We start from the raw sequence: 15,795 nt of genomic DNA on the forward strand, positions 1-15,795 counted from the left end.
TCATTTCTAACACAAATGCGTTTGCGGTGTGTAAATTTGAGAAAAACCACGTTTGTTTCTATTTCAGGGACAGTTCGTATTTGATTCATGGATAAAATTGGCAAAAATCCTCCCAGTATTTTCCCGGATCGGCCAGACTTGCCAGGTATCTTTCGGTGTCGGAGTCGCACGGAGTCGTCCAGAATCGGACGAAGTTGAAAGACAAAAAACAACGAAATAAAATGCCTGATCACAAGCACATTGCACCGTATGGCTCCTGTTGACTTCGACCGACTCCGATAAACTCTGGACGACTCCGAATTACTCCGTTTCCGGCCGACTCCGGTAGACTCCTGCCGACTCCGGTAGACTCCTGCCTACTTCGGACGACTTCGGACGACTCCGAACGACTCCGGATGAATCCGAGCGACTGCAAACGACGTCGGACAATTCCGGACAATTCCGGACGACTCCAAACAACCTCGACCTAGACAACTACGACTCTGGACGACTCCGACTCCAGTCGACCCCGGTAGACTCCGGCCAACTTCAGACGACTCCGGACGACTCCGGACGTCTCCGAATGACTCCAGACGACTTCGGACGTCTCCGAATGATTCCTGATAACTCCGAACAATTCCGACCTAAACGACTACGACTCTGGACGACTCCGAGTCCTGTCGACTCCGGCCAACTCCGGACGTCTCCGGACGAGTACGGATGACTCCGTCGGACGTCGGACGATTCCGACCTAGACAACTACGACTCTGGACGACTCCGACTCGGGGCGGATACCACTAGTTCCATTTTTCTGGAGTCGAAATCGTACTAACAATAGTCGGAGTTGGATCGGAGTCGTGGATGCGCTCCAGAGAGCACATCACTAGTTCTGTCACGTAAACAATTTTAAATTGATTGCATAAATCCGTTTGCCACTTACCTTTTGTAAAACGAAACTTTGCCTGAAATAATTTTTCAGTCTTCGTATTCTGGTAAAAGTAAGGCTCAGCCCTCTACGTTACGCTAGCGTTACGCGTAACGCCTGTTAATCACAAACCCAAGCAGCATTTTTGAACGTTTGTTTTAACCGCCGTGGATGAGCAAATTAATAGATAATCATGTCTTATTATTGTTTACTTTTATATGATAATTAGAAAAGCTTTGTTGATAATTAGAAAAGTTGTCACAACTTCAAGAATTATAATTTTAACAATCTTATAAATAAAAGATGTAAATAATAAAAAAATGATCATTTATTTATTTACCCAGTTATTGATAAAGTAGTATAATGAAATACTTACAAGTATTTATTAACTTCATTAACCTCATTTTAAATAGAGCCCTTGCATCTAAAGTAATTTTTATTCAAAATGGCCAGAAACATAGATTGAAAAGGTAATAGTTATATTTCATATATATAATTTAATTAAAAATATTTTAATATTTTATGTTTTCTAATTATAGAAAATGTTACTCCAATTGAAAGCTTTTGGGGTGTTCATGAGCTTCCTTCTTTCAGACTTTTTTTCATTAATCATAAAAAAAATCATAAATCATGCAACAATGAAAAATATTAAACCTGTTATTTAATTGTTATTTCAAAATTACATCTTCTTGAAATCGGTTCATCTTACACCAATTAACTTTTTTTTCATCTCAATTTAAAATATTTTTTATTCAAATAATGTACACTGGTCGGTCGCCTGGATGACAAAACTGTAATAAAAATGTTGCTTGGGAATATTTTAAGGGATGTAACGCTTCTCCCATGTAACGTAGAGGGCTGAGCCTTACTTTTACCAAATTCGCAAACTTGACGCAGCCGTTGCAGCGCTCAACCCAACGGCTTAAACGCAACGCGCCAGGTTTGAAAGATTGCGCGCTCACTCTCGCCTTCTCTCTCGCTCTGTCGCCATTCCTGTACACAAAACCGTTTCATCGCTCCGCTTGCTTCACTTGCTGGCTGCTGCGTTTGAAGAAAACGGCCCACAGCACTCGCACACACACACAGCAACAGCAGAAGCACCCGTGTAGATCGCGCAGTGCGTGTACGGTTTTCGCACTGAACTGTTTCCGTTGTTTTACCGTCGGTTTTTGTGTGTGGTTTCGTTTTTAGTTTGTTGTTTGTGGTGATTGTGTCTCTTTGGCGTCAAGAAACAGTGCACCGCACGGATGTTACCACCGCCACTGCTGCCCGAGGACGTGCTTTTCTTTCGGTTCCTTTGCAATCGCCCGACCAAAGAGGTGCGCCATACTGTTGTGCACGGAGCCGATCGGCAGCAGCAGCAGCAGTAGCACCAGCAGACAGTCAGATCAAAGAGCGATCGTCCCCACGCAAAGGAGGACGGCCATTTGTAGTGGTGGCTGGTGGCGGCCGGATGATAGATTTACCGAGAGATTAAAAGCAGCGCCTTTAAATCTCGCCCACCGCCAATGCGTGTGTCTGTTTCCCGGAACGGGGAAAGCTTATCGAGTGATTGATACATTGACGGCCGGACGAAAGCTAATTTCGGGTAAGTTTGGGTGTCGGGGAAGGGTATGATGCAGTTTTTTTTCTAGCGGGAAAGATATAGGACGCAGACGGTATGGTAGAAGAAGAGAAAAAAGAAGAAGGGAAGAGCGGAAACGTCAAGATGCGGTGGAGAGAGGAGAGGTGTCGCTCTGTTTTCGTCCAAGGCAGGGAACGATTGACAGAGACACGAAGCGATGAGAATAGTCGCCGAGTGACGAAATATTTGTGCCTCTCCTCGTGCATTTCCTCCGAGGAAGTGGAGAGAGGGTGTAGAATGAGGCAGGAAAATGCGCCGCGAGCGGCGTATGCCAAGATTTCGTTCCGTTTTCCGTACAAACCCGTACACCAAGTAAGAGAGAGTGAGCGAGCGAGCGAGCGAGCAGGATAGAGAGCGAGAGCGAGAGCGCGAACGGCTCACACATGTTTTGTCATTCCGTGAGCGAGCGAACGAGAGCAGCAGCAGCAGCAGCAGCAGCGCACGAGAGTGCAATGGTGTGGTGTTTCCTTGCTTGGGCTCTGGATCTTGCTCCGTCTGTGGAAATTGCAGCAAAAATAGGCCGAAAATCCGTTTCCGTTCGCCCGATGGGTACGCACCAGGTGAGCGGGGCCGGGGAAAGTGCGTGAATTCGGCGGCCGTTTGTCACCAATCGCACGCAGGAACAAGCGCGCACTTTCGGTGACGTGAAACAAGTCGTGGTTTGACGGTGCTGCTAGGGTCAAAGGGTGGAGTGTGTGGCTGTGTGTGTGTGTGTGAAGGGACATGGTATAAAATCGATAAACAGCATGAACTTGACGACGCATCGTTTGCGCCTACTATAGAATGTTGCTCGATTTGGTGCGCGACCATCAAAAAACCCACCTTCGACTCTCGATCCGTCCGTGGCAGAAAAAAAACGAATAAAAAATGGTCTTTTCCGGTGACGGGCACGCTCTCGCGCACGCGGAACCTTGCTACTCTGCCTACGGATGTGTTTGAGGCGCACGTACCCGCAGCCCCCCGTCCGTATCTCATGCTGGGGGCCTCGCCGTGCGACAAAACACGCGAAAGATCGAAGAGAAAGTTTAGCGGCGGTCGTCGTTTCAATTTTGGGCTCCGTAGGCTGGTGTTGTTGTGGTGTGGTGGCTTTTGTGTCACGTTTTTCCTACAGCTGTGCCCCCCATCCCCCCACGGTCGCACTGTGCTGCATCAATCATTAGTGGGAAAATTATCTTGGGGTGTTGGGCGACCCCAAAAGAAAAAGAAAGGCCCCGCCGCGCGTGTGTGTGTTTTCCCTGCTTGTTCGAACAAAGCACTCATTGCTTCTTGTTTCGTTGCCACGAGAGACGACGGACGGCGATGATGATGATGATTCGGGAACCTAATACATTTCCGTTGTTTTTCTTTCTTTTTTTGCCTCCAATTTTCAGACCCACCACCATCCGCACCACCTATACGTGTAAATCTGGGTTTATAGTGCGTGTGTGTGTGTGTGCGACTGGCCGGGAGGAGGGCGTGTGACAATTCATCAAACGCAACGAGCGTGGAAAAATCGCTCGTGTGTGTGTGTGTGTGTGTGCGTGGTGGAGTGACAAAAACGAGAACTTAATAAACAAAAATTAACACAAGCCCCTCCCTGCCGCCGCAGCTACAAGCGATATGGAGGAGGACACGGAGTACAAGAAGCTGCCGATCGACGAGCGGTGCGTGCACAAGCTGTGGAAGGCGCGCGTCGACGGGTACGAGGAGGCGGCGAAGCTGTTCCGCACGATCGACGACGAGAAGTCGCCCGAGTGGAATAAGTACCTCGGGCTGATCAAGAAGTTCGTCGTCGACAGCAATGCGGTCGCGCAGGAGAAGGGCCTCGAGACGGCCCTGGTGTTCGTGGAGAACAGTGGCAACGCGGGCAAAACGGTCGGCGAGGTGATGGGCGGCATCGTGGCGAAGTGTATCGGGGCGCCCAAAACCAAGACGAAGGAGCTGGCGGTACAGGTCACGCTGATGTACGTGGAGATTGAGCGGCAGGAGACGGTGCTGGAGGAGCTGCTGAAGGGCACGGAGCAGAAGAATCCCAAAATAGTAGCGGCGTGCGTGAGCGCGATCACGCTGGCGCTGCGCGAGTTCGGCAACAAGGTGATCAACATCAAGCCGATCGTGAAGCGGCTGCCCGCGCTGCTGAGCGACCGCGACAAGACGGTGCGCGACGAGTCGAAGGCGCTCACGGTCGAGATTTACCGGTGGATTGGGGCGGCGTTCAAGTCGCAGATAGCGTCCCTGCCGGCCGTCCTGCTGGCCGAGCTGGAGGCGGAGTTCGAGAAGATTGGCAGCGAAAAGGCGACGCCGGTGCGGTACCTGCGCTCGCAGCAGGAAAAGCAGCAACAGATTGCCGCCTCCGTGGCGGAGGGCGCGGAAGGCGAGGACGATGGGGACGGGGGGGACGGGGGCGATGCGGGGGATGAGATCGATCCGATGGATCTGATCGACCCGGTCGACATCCTGTCGAAGCTGCCGAAGGACTTTTACGACAAGCTGGAGGCGAAGAAGTGGCAGGAGCGGAAGGAGTCGCTCGAGGCGCTGGAAACGCTGCTGCAGAACCCGAAGCTACAGCCCGGCGACTATGGGGATGTGGTGCGGGCGCTCAAGAAGGTGATCACGAAGGACACGAACGTGGTGCTGGTGGCGCTGGGCGGCAAATGTATGGCCATGCTGGCGAAAGGATTGGCCAAGCGGTTCAACACGTACGCTGGGGTAAGTAATTGCGGTCGGAAAAGAAACATTGCAACACTGTTAAATACTTATTTTTCTTTATTTCTATATGCAGGCCTGCGTTCCGGCGATACTGGAAAAGTTTAAGGAGAAGAAAACGAACGTGGTCACTGCGCTGCGCGATGCGATCGACGCGATCTATCCCTCCACCACGATGGAAGCGATCCTGGAGGATGTGCTGGAGGCGCTCGGCAACAAAAACCCCAGCGTCAAGATGGAAACGGCCTCCTTCCTTGCCCGCTCGCTCACCAAAACGCTGCCGGCGGCGCTGACGAAGAAGATCCTCAAACCGCTCATTGCGGCGCTGCTGAAAACGCTGAACGAGCCCGACCCGGGCGTGCGAGACGCGGCGGCCGACGCGATCGGCACCGCCATGAAGCTGGTGGGCGACAAAACGATTGGCCCGTACCTGACCGAGGTGGACGCGCTGAAGATGGCCAAGATCAAGGAGTGCTGCGAGCGGGCGGTCATTACGGTGAAGATACCGGCGGCGCGCAAGGAACGCCCTGCGACGGCACCGGCCAAAGCCGTGTCGGTAATCAAAAAAGCACCCTCGGAGACGAAGGTCGGGGCAAGCGGTGGTGGTGGAGGAGCGGCCACACTGCAGCGCCCCGCAACGGCCACTGTCGTGAAGAAGGTGGTTTCGGGCGGTGGACTGAAGAAAAGTGCTACGGGTGGTTCGATTGGTGGCGGCAGGGGGGCTGCCGGTGGTGGTGGCGCAAAGGCTTCGGCGGCACCGCCCAACACAGAAAAGGACCTGTCGCAGGAGGAGATTGACGAGCGGGCGAGTGAGCTGCTGCCGCCCGATGCACTGGCCGGACTCGGCGATGCCAACTGGAAGACGCGGCTGAGCGCGGTGGAATCGTTCGCGGCGGCCGTTCCCGGGCTGGAGGCAAAGCCAGGCCTGTCGCAGGTGTTGCTTCGCTCGCTGGCCAAAAAGCCGGGCCTGAAGGATACCAACTTCCAGGTGCTGAAGGCCCGGCTCGATACGGCCCGAACGATCGTCGAGCGGTACGGCATAACGACGACCACGGCCGACTACATGCTGACGGACGCGACGGAGAAGCTGGGCGACGCGAAGAACGGGTCGAGTGCGGCGGCACTGCTCACGGCGATAGCGGAGGGCGGCGCCCGGCTCGACTACACCGTCCAGCGGGCGATGGAGTTCGCCTTCGAGCAGCAAAAGTCCCCGAAGGTGCAGCAGGAGGTGCTGCTCTGGGTCGCGACGGCACTGCGCGAGTTCGGCTTTCAGGTCGAGGCGAAGGGGCTGCTGGAGAGCGCGCGCAAGGCGGTGCAGAGCAGCAATGCGGCGGTGCGCACCGCCGGCATCGCGCTGCTCGGTGCGATGTACCTGTTCATGGGCCAACCGTTGACGATGTTCTTCGACAGCGAGAAGCCGGCGCTGAAGCAGCAGATTATGGCAGAGTTTGAGCGTTGCGCGGGCCAGAAACCGCCGGCACCTGTGCGTGGCGCTGGCGCAAAGGCGGGAGCCGCCGGCGGTGGCGAAGACGAGGACGAGGAGGGTGGCGAGGGAGGCGCAGACGATGAGCCGGCGCCGATGGTGAACGTGAACGATCTGCTGCCGCGCATCGACATTTCGGGCCAAATCACGGAAGCGCTGCTGGCGGAACTGTCGGACAAGAACTGGAAAACGCGCAACGAAGGGCTGGTGCGGCTGCAAACGATCATTGCCGAGGCGAAGCTGATCAAATCGACACTCGGGGATTTGCCGCAAGTGCTCGCCCAGCGGCTGGTCGACAGCAATGCAAAGATTGCGCAAACGTCGGTCGAAATCTGCCAGCAGCTGGCGATTGCGATGGGCCCACCGTGCCGGCAGTACGTGCGGGCGTTCTTCCCCGGCTTTCTGAAGGGGCTGGGCGACGGAAAGGCGTTCATCCGTACCGCCTGCCTCACGTGCATCAACACGTGGGGCGAGCAGGCCGGCTATAAGGACTTTTTCGACGGCGAGATGATCGCGGACGCGCTGAAAACGGGCAGCCCGGCCCTGCGCACCGAGCTGTACGGGTGGCTGGCGGAGAAGCTGCCCGGCCTGCCGGCGAAGAGCATCCCGAAGGACGAGCTGGTGGCGATCCTGCCCCACCTGTACACGCACATCACCGACCGCAGTGCGGACGTGCGCAAGAACGCGAACGAGGCCGTGCTGGGCGTGATGATTCACCTCGGGTACGACGCGATGGTGAAGGCGCTGGACAAGCAGAAGCCGATCTCGAAGAAGGACATCCAGGCGGCGCTCGACAAGGCGCGACCGAATCTGCCGGTGAAGGTGCTGCCACCGCCGAAAGCGGCGCCCCCGCCGGAGGAGAGCAACGTCGGCAGCAAGCTGAAGCTGAAAGCGCCCAAGTCAGCCGGAGCGGGTGGGGCGGCGGGTCGGGCAGGTGCGGGATCGGCCGGATCGGACAAGTCGGGTGGGGGCGGTGGTGGGGCCGGCGGGGGCAGTGCTGGTGGTAGCGGTGGAAGCAGCTCCTCCCGCAAAAAGGAGGAAGATGCCGACTCGCTGGCCCCGCTGCTGGCGGTGAACGGGCTGAAGAAGCAGCGCCTGGTGGACGAGCAGAAGCTGAAGGTGCTGAAGTGGACGTTCACCACGCCGCGGGAAGAGTTTTACGAGCTGCTGAAGGAGCAAATGCAGACGGCGAACGTGAACAAGGCGCTGATGGTGAACATGTTCCACGACGACTTCCGCTACCATCTCAAGGTGATCGATGCGCTGATGGAGGATCTGGCCACCAACGAGGAGGCGCTGATCTGCAATCTGGACCTCGTGATGAAGTGGCTGTCGCTGCGCTTCTACGACACCAACCCGTCGGTGCTGCTCAAGGGCCTCGAGTACCTGAACCAGGTGTTCCAGCGGCTGGTCGACCGGCAGTACATGCTGGCCGACATCGAGGGCAGCTCGTTCGTGCCGCACCTGCTGATCAAGATCGGCGACCCGAAGGACGTCGTGCGGAACGGGGTGCGCTCGCTGCTGCGCCAGATCTGTCTGCTCTACCCGTTCGCGAAGGTGTTCGTCTTCATCATGGATGCGCTCAAGAGCAAGAACGCGCGCCAGCGGGCGGAGTGTTTGGACGAGCTGGGCTACCTGATTGAAACGTACGGGCTGACCGTTTGCCAGCCGTCGCAGCCGGTTGCGCTGAAGGAGATCGCGCGCCACATTTCCGACCGTGACAATGCGGTACGCAACGCGGCGCTGAATGCGGTCGTGCAGGCGTACTTTTTGGCGGGCGAGAAGATCTACAAGCTGATCGGGCAGCTGTCGGACAAGGACCTGTCGATGCTGGACGAGCGCATCAAGCGCTCGAAGAAGGCGTCGGTACTGCCGGCGAAGAAGCTGCCCGTGCCGACGGCGGCGGGCGGGCCGAATCTCAACGAAACGACGCTGGTGGCGAAGGAAAGCATCGTGCCGTCGGCGGTGCAGGAGCTACCCCACTCCGGCGATGGAGCAGCGGATGATGCGATGGACGACGACGATACGATGGTGCCACCGCTCGCGGATGCGGTCGTCGTGCCGATGAAGTGAGTGTTTTATTGAGCTTATTTGAATTCTTTTGGGCGATTGCGTTTTTATTTTTTTGCGAGACATTTTGTTGTAAAGGAGCAAGAATCTAAATATGAACCTTAATTGGTGGTCGGTAAGACTGAAGGGAAGGTTTTTGATGGACAAACACCCCTATTTCGAATGCTGATCAACCCTTTTGTGTAGCGCTTTTGTCTGTGTGTTGTGTCCGTGTGCAATTGGTAGCTTCTTACTCTGTTCTGTGATGTGTCCCTTGCTCATGCCTGTATGTCGTAAATAAGTTGCATAGTTTTTCCTTCCGTTCCCTTCGTACCGCAATCCAAACAATCTTGCATATAGTCTCTTGCTCTCTCTCCCTCTTTCTCTACATCTGAGTGTAAGCGTGTATTTATTTTTGTCTGTAGGCTCTTTTAACTAAACGGGCGGGTGTTGGGGTGTACTCTGTTTCCTTCCTTTATCTCCCACCTTATTATTGTAGAATGATTGTGCCAGAGCCGCCCCAGCCGCGGGTGGTAAAGGGTCCGTTCAAGCTGGACGAAAACGTGATAGCGGACATCGAGCGGGACTGGGTGAAGGCGGACGATCTCGGCAAAACCGTCCTCAACCCGCTGGATGATTCCTTCATCTACGACGAGCTGACCGTGATCGCGGTGAACGGCGTATCGTACCCGGCGGACCGGTTCCGGCAGCTTACCCAGCGCAACCTGCTCTCAGGCCCCGGCGGCGGCGGGCCGGGTGAATCGCCCGTCCACCAGCAGCACCATCAGCCGTACACGAGCGCCGCAGTGTCCAGCATTCGGCCGTCGCTCAACGGTAGCGGCATGCTTTCGAAACCAAAACCTACGCCTCCCGTCGTCGGACCAAGGTATTAAGGATATGGTGTTTTGACCTTTTTTTTCTTCTTCTTTCTTTTCTTCCTTCAAAACCTCACGATCAAACATAATATATACATTGGCGTCCATTGGCGGTTTTATTTTAGTTTAACCTGTTTTGCATTAGAAGACCTGGATTTGGTTGGTAGTGAGAGAGATCTTCATTTGCATTTTGCTCTGCTCTTCTTCTTGTTTCGTTACAGTTTGACCGATGCGCTGCCAAAGCTGGATCAGAACTTGGTGCGCATCATCCGGGGCATCGCCAACACGGACAGCTTCGCCGCACATGCCGCCTTAAACGAGCTCAACGATATACTGCAATCGCCGGAAAAGCAGGCCGTACTGCGCGGCTACGAGGAAATGTACATACAGAGCGTGCTGCAGCAGTTTAAGGTGTGTAGTGTAGTGATGTTGAGTAGTGAAATTAAGTTTCCCTCGGAATCGATTCCGGATAGTAGGTCCGGAATCACTTTCCGGAATCGATTCCGGAATTGGCTTCGGAATTGGAATTGGCTCCAAAATTGTCTACGGAATCAGCATTGGTTTCGGAATCGCGTTCGGAATCGGAATCGGCCCCGGAATAGGATTCGTCTCTGAAATAGGAATCTGCACCGGAATTGGTTCTGGAATCGGTTCCGGAATAGGATTCGTCTCTGGAATATGAATCTGCACCGGAATTGGTTCTGGAATCGGCTCCGGAATCGGATTCAGCTCCTGAATCAGAATCGGTTCCGGAAGTGGAATAGGTTCTGGAATCGGAATTTGCTCTGGAATCATAATCGGTCCCGGAATCGAAATAGGGTTCGGAATCGGAATCGGGTCCGGAATCAAAATCGGCTTCGGAATCGAAATAGGCTTCGGAATCGGAATTGGCTTTGGAATCGGAATGGGCTTCGGAATCGGAATGGGCTTCGGAATCGGAATTGGTTCCGATCCGGAATCGGTATTGGTTTTGGGTCCAATGATGCTACGTATTGATAGCCGCAAAGAATCCAAATTTACTTGTAAACGATCTATTCTCATGGAGATTACCGGATTGATTTCGCCTCTGAAACTTCTTATTTCAATTAAAGATCTGATTCACATTCTGCAGCAAATTTCAACTCTCGAGTCAATTCTTATTCTGTTTACGGAGCAAATTGAGATTCCCAGGTCGATTTTCGATTCTGGAGCAGATTCTGGAGTAGATTCTGATTCCGGAGCCGATTCCGAATCCGATTCTGATTCTGGAACCGATTCTGATTCTGGAACCAATTTTGATTCCGGAATCGGTTTCGAATTCGAAGTGGACTCCGGAATCTGTTTCCTAATCAACTCCGGAATCGACTTCGGAATCAACTCCGGAACCGGAAAAGATTCCAGCATTGGAATTGCTTCCAGAATTGATTCCGAAGATGGAATCCGAATCGAATAGGTCCGGTTCGGAGCTCCTACCACTAGTGCAATGCCCCCCAAACTCTGACAGTAAAAGGTTACCTAACGCTTTGCTTTTTTGCGCTCCTTCTCCGCACCCCGAACAGAACATCCAGCAAAAACCGATCGCCGAATCGATGAACATCTACCAGCCGCTGCTGCACAGCATTTTCATGTTTTTCGCCTCCAAATCGCTCGGCAAGCATCTGACGATCGTGTCGATCAAGAACATCATCGCCGTGCTGCTGGGCCTGATGGCGGACAATCGGCTGGTGACCGGCACGGACGACGCCCAGTTCGTGAAGGTGGTGAACGGCATCTGTCTGAAGATACTGGATCGCACCAACTTCACCTACATGAACTGTGCGCTGATCCGGCTGCTGAAGGAGTCCTGCCAAACGAGCTGCCTGCCAAAGTTTACCGACCTGCAGATGAAGTGCATCTGGCGCAACGTGAAGGTCATCCCGGACCGGTTGGCCGAGCTGGATTACGAGGCGGTCCTGCTGGAGGTGCACGACTTTATGCTGACCCTACCGTCGACCTGGTGGCAGACGCGCCCATCCGATATGCCGCTGCGCACGGTCAAAACCATCATCCACAATATGACGAAAATCAAGGGCAACGCGATACTGCAGCATTTGAACACGATCCCGACCCGGTCGGAGCTGCACTCGTACGTGCTGCGCATACTGAAGAACATCAACAAGGATGCGACGACGACGGCGGCGGCGGCCGGTTCGTTGGGCGTTGGCGGTGATGGTGGCGGTGAGGGAGGAGGTGCACCTTCGTTGCGACCGAGCACGGCCGGGCTGCTGGCGACCGCACAGCACAACGCAATGAACAGTGACAATAACAATCACGGAGCGGGCCGCACCGGCATGATGATTGGTGGTGGCGATGGGGATGGAAGTAACTCGGTGGTGGGTTCGGAGTACCAGAAGTATATTGCGGTGAATGCGAGCGTCGAAAATGGTCCCGATGGTGAGTTTTTTGGTTGGTTGGGGACGCGGAGTTGTATTTAGATGATTTATGTCTAATTTTCTTTTCTCTCTCCCTACAGCTGCTCCGCAAAACAAACAAAATCCCGAGTTTTGGATCGATCGACTGAATCACCTGCTGGTAAGTTGATTATTTTGCTCTCTGGTAACTCGTTTTTCGTTGCATAATTAAGCTTTTTTGTTTGATTGAATTCCGTTAAAATGTGCCTAAAAAAACAAAAGCAGCTCATTGCGTTCATGTGCTTTTTGATTGTGCTTTCAACCCTCACCTGAACGTGGCTCCGCGAGCTGGGGTGATTGTGCGGCAGGGTAGCAGCAGCATACCCGTTGCCAGGCAAAGTAGCCTTAGTGATGGTGCTGGTGAAGCGAAACGATCCGATGTAGTATCGCCGAAAGCAAAATTACCACCGAAAACGCAAAGCGTGAAATGGAGCTTTTGATTTAAGTTTACCATTGTTGTGTTGGTGGTTGCTGTCGTTGTTGTTACTGTTACAATTCTAGGAGAGTTGGCTCGGCGTGTATGTGTGACGGCAATGAAATCGAAGCGTGCGCCTAGTGGTCGAAAAGAATAGAAGCATTGCGCGTTTTTATGAGTTTTTTTTTATTTATTTTTATACGATTAAAACAATACATGTGTGTGTTCTTTCTATTTTGTATTATGTGTGCGAGATTAATCAATTTCCTGGTGTTTGAATCCGTTTCTAGAAAAAGACGACCGTCGGTGGGCAACCGAACCGTGGCGGCAGCCTGTTGGGCGCAACCGGCACGCAACTCTCGCTGGACGGTGGCGGTGCGGCCGGTGTTGGTGGCATTGGCGGGGTGATTACGGACGAGAATCTGAACCTGAACCAAATGCAGGGCAGCAAGTTCGGCTTTCGGCGCGGGCTGGAGGTGCACGACACCACCACCACCACTACCAACCTGACCGGTGGGACGCCCGTGGTCAGCGGCACGACCTCACAACGGCGCGAGCTGTTGCAGCAAAAGCTGGAGCAACTAAAGCAGCACAAGTGAGAAAGGTGTTGAGCAGAATAACCCGCGCGTTAGTGTCAGAAGGTGGGAAAGAGAGAAAGAGAGAGAGAGAGGGAGCAGTGTGTGAGTGTGTATACACAAACCGACATTAGGATTATTCTGGAGATAATACTGCAGGCAGTGTAAATCGTGGGTTTTTTGTTGTTGCGCCATCGATGATAGGAAAGCGTGCCCGCGTCCACCAAAATTTGTTACAATTCAGGATGGTATTATATCATTGTATCGCTCTCTCGCTCTGTCTTTCTGTGTCCTTTTTGGGGTGTTCGGGTTTGTCCGACTTTGGCAGGAACACCACGAAAAGGAAATGCTCATGCCCACTCTCTCTCTCCCACGTATAGAGTATCCTCTCCTCACTTATCAGCAGAACCATTACAAAGCAAAACGAGTTACATTCGCGAGCGCAATAGCAGTAGATTGGCTCTCTTCTCCTGGCACGCCATCACAATAATAGTATGCCTAGCGCACAACCGAAGGATAATAGTAACAGCATCCAAGATGCGTTTTTGTTTCCCCCTTCCCGCACTGTCCAGCTCTTCGTTAATTCCGATTAATAGTTGGTTCGATTTTACGACTGAACGTTTAAAAAGAAAGGTATAGGTTAAGGTTGTGTGTGTCTAAAATCTCTCTTCCCAGCCCCAGAGCCGACCTGCTGCCCACTTTGTGTATTTTTGGCACGGGTTCTGCTCAGCATCCTTTCCCCACACTCCCCCCGATGTTGAGGCACGCAGTAGAAGACACACACACGCCCGAGACGCCTCCCGAATTATATTTAGATGTGTAAGGTCCATTTTTACCACCATCCCCCCCCCCCCAGCATTCATCCGCATTATCGTTACTTGCGTAAGATGATTTTGAACTGCGTTTTTAACTTATTCTAGGTAAATTAATTCTCGTGTAGCGTTTCGAGCGAGGTTGGAACTGTTAGGGACAGCAAGATTTTGTTGCGGCGCCTTTTATGGAGCCCAATGCAAAAAGTAAAAGAAAAAGCATACCCCCGGCTGCGTGTTGTCGTTGAAAACCGTTGCAAACTTATTTATGAGGGTACGCCTTTCTTAGTGGTTTTATAACTCGAATAACATCATTCATTTGCACTTAACCCGCCTCCCCCCTCTTAAAATCCGTTTAGAAAAAGGAACAAAAAAGACTAACCGGTTATACACACACACATATATATATACATTACTTAAGCTCTCATCTCCTATAATGATGCTACGGATATTAGTAATCGGTGGGAGGAAACGGTTTTTTTGGGGCGCAAAAATATATACATAAAAAAAGCAAGCAAAAAAATCCAAACTATATACACCGCAAACACACACACACACACCTACATAAACACAGGCGGTGTGTGTGTGTGGGTATACATAGCAGTTAACCTTCAGCAAACGCCAGTTATAAACGCGCCCGCGCTTGCCGTAGGGATTCGTTACGATCTTTGTTACACACGTGTTTCGTTACCTTCTTCTGCGCCATGACCTCGTCTACTTCTTCTTCTTCTTCTTCTTCATGCACACACACACAGAGTACACATGTTAATACAAGTAACTTGCTTCACGGTTGAAATGCATGCTTAGGAAAGAGCAAGAAAAAAATGAGAAGGTGGAAAAGAAACGTGGTTTCGTTTGGGTTTTTGTTTCTGTGGCTCCTAGGCTCTAAAATGCAGTAGTGAACGCGGGAGTTTTTCCATCCCTTAGTGCGCTAGAGAGAAGAGAAGCAGGAGGAGGAGAAGAGTAGTAGCATTCAGTTGGTGTTTGAATTTGCTGTGTGTGTGTATATATCTTGCAATATATCAGAGAGAGATTGCACACCAGCTTGTGGACGTTCCTGTGTTGTGATTACAAATCAATTACGAGAAATGTACGAAAAAAGAGACAGAAAATGCTGATTTAAGGATTCAACACACACACGTAAACCAGTCTCACACAAGAAAATTGCTTAACCTGAGAAAAATAAAAAAAACTATATTTGAATAATATTAATTCATGTAAAAAACAAACCCACACTGAAGCATCATTGTGAAAAGTCCGAAAGTCATCACAAAAGGAAGACATCACGATAGTCTACAATAACCAGGATGGAAGAGAATAGTATATTTAATAACATGTAAATTGGATCACTTTGGTTCAACCTCTCGGAATCTTGGATCGTTTACAAATACGAATATGGTTCGAGAGAAACAACTTCGTTGTAGTAACTGGTAAAGGTGCCTTTGAACAAATCTAATGGAAAAATAGTTGTTTTTGTGCACAAAACTCTGAAGAATACGCCAAAAATTCTCTACACCTCCCCCTACGACCTAGTCGGCCGCTGCCACCGCAGGTTCCGGTGTAGTTCCTTCTGCCGCCACTGCCTTTTCACCATTGCCAGCGGCGTCATCTTCCTCCTCATCCTCATCTTCATCCATCGGCGTCCCGAAGCGGGTCGAGATGGAGGCCAACCGCATTGCCGCCTTGAACCGAGCCGACGCCTTCTGCTTTGCAAGCTTTTTCTTCCACTGTAGAATGGGAAAAGAAGAGTTATTGGCACGCTCTGCAATAAATCAACGCGACAGTGCGATCTTACATTGGCGTCACGCGACGGCAGCTCCTTCAGGAACTGTTGCATTTCCTCCTTCTTCGGGTCGGCAATCGCCAGCACGGAAATGCACCCATCGACCGTACCGAGCACCAGGCTGCGCCCGTCCGACGTGCTGCGGATCGCCGTCAGCTCCGCCT

The 15,795-nt window shown here is 52.2% G+C and overlaps 2 protein-coding genes across 6 annotated transcripts in view; one reads left to right on the plus strand and one right to left on the minus strand.

Moving 5' to 3' along the window:
* Positions 1-1,904: 1,904 nt before the first annotated feature.
* LOC1270767 (protein mini spindles) lies at positions 1,905-15,077 on the plus strand. 5 transcript variants are annotated; one of them, XM_061654453.1, is made up of 8 exons: positions 1,905-2,492; positions 3,899-5,216; positions 5,290-8,765; positions 9,245-9,631; positions 9,842-10,031; positions 11,159-12,032; positions 12,112-12,170; positions 12,755-15,077. In XM_061654453.1, exons 2-8 carry the CDS (start codon positions 4,128-4,130, stop codon positions 13,061-13,063), a joined length of 6,384 nt encoding a protein of 2,127 aa, XP_061510437.1. In that variant the 5' UTR covers positions 1,905-2,492; positions 3,899-4,127; the 3' UTR covers positions 13,064-15,077. The 5 variants fall into 5 exon arrangements, with proteins under 5 accessions (XP_061510437.1, XP_061510440.1, XP_061510441.1 ...); XM_061654456.1 differs by lacking the exon at positions 12,755-15,077 and adding an exon at positions 12,272-12,696; XM_061654454.1 differs by lacking the exon at positions 1,905-2,492 and adding an exon at positions 2,643-3,088.
* A 77-nt stretch (positions 15,078-15,154) lies between these two features.
* Positions 15,155-15,795, minus strand: part of LOC1270766 (NACHT and WD repeat domain-containing protein 2) — an 8,208-nt gene continuing 7,567 nt past the window's right edge. Inside the window, exons 10-11 of the mRNA XM_309486.5 lie at positions 15,644-15,795; positions 15,155-15,575 (exon numbers count right to left, since the gene is read on the minus strand). The exon at positions 15,644-15,795 is cut by the window's right edge and continues 1,516 nt beyond it. Of these exons, the coding sequence (XP_309486.4) occupies positions 15,378-15,575; positions 15,644-15,795 (350 nt within the window). The 3' untranslated portion in view covers positions 15,155-15,377. The remainder of the gene's footprint in view (positions 15,576-15,643) is intronic.

The sequence above is a fragment of the Anopheles gambiae genome, chromosome 3, assembly GCF_943734735.2.
Source record: "Anopheles gambiae chromosome 3, idAnoGambNW_F1_1, whole genome shotgun sequence".
In the NCBI taxonomy this organism is placed as follows: Eukaryota; Metazoa; Arthropoda; class Insecta; order Diptera; family Culicidae; genus Anopheles; species Anopheles gambiae.

Bases quoted from the DNA above. Each gene is read 5' to 3' on its own strand.
- LOC1270767 (XM_061654453.1), top strand. From the start codon at position 4,128: ATGGAGGAGGACACGGAGTACAAGAAGCTGCCGATCGACGAGCGGTGC. The intron at 8,766-9,244 runs GTGAGTGTTTTA...TTATTATTGTAG, and splicing joins GCGGTCGTCGTGCCGATGAA to AATGATTGTGCCAGAGCCGC. The intron at 12,171-12,754 runs GTAAGTTGATTA...ATCCGTTTCTAG, and splicing joins ATCGACTGAATCACCTGCTG to AAAAAGACGACCGTCGGTGG.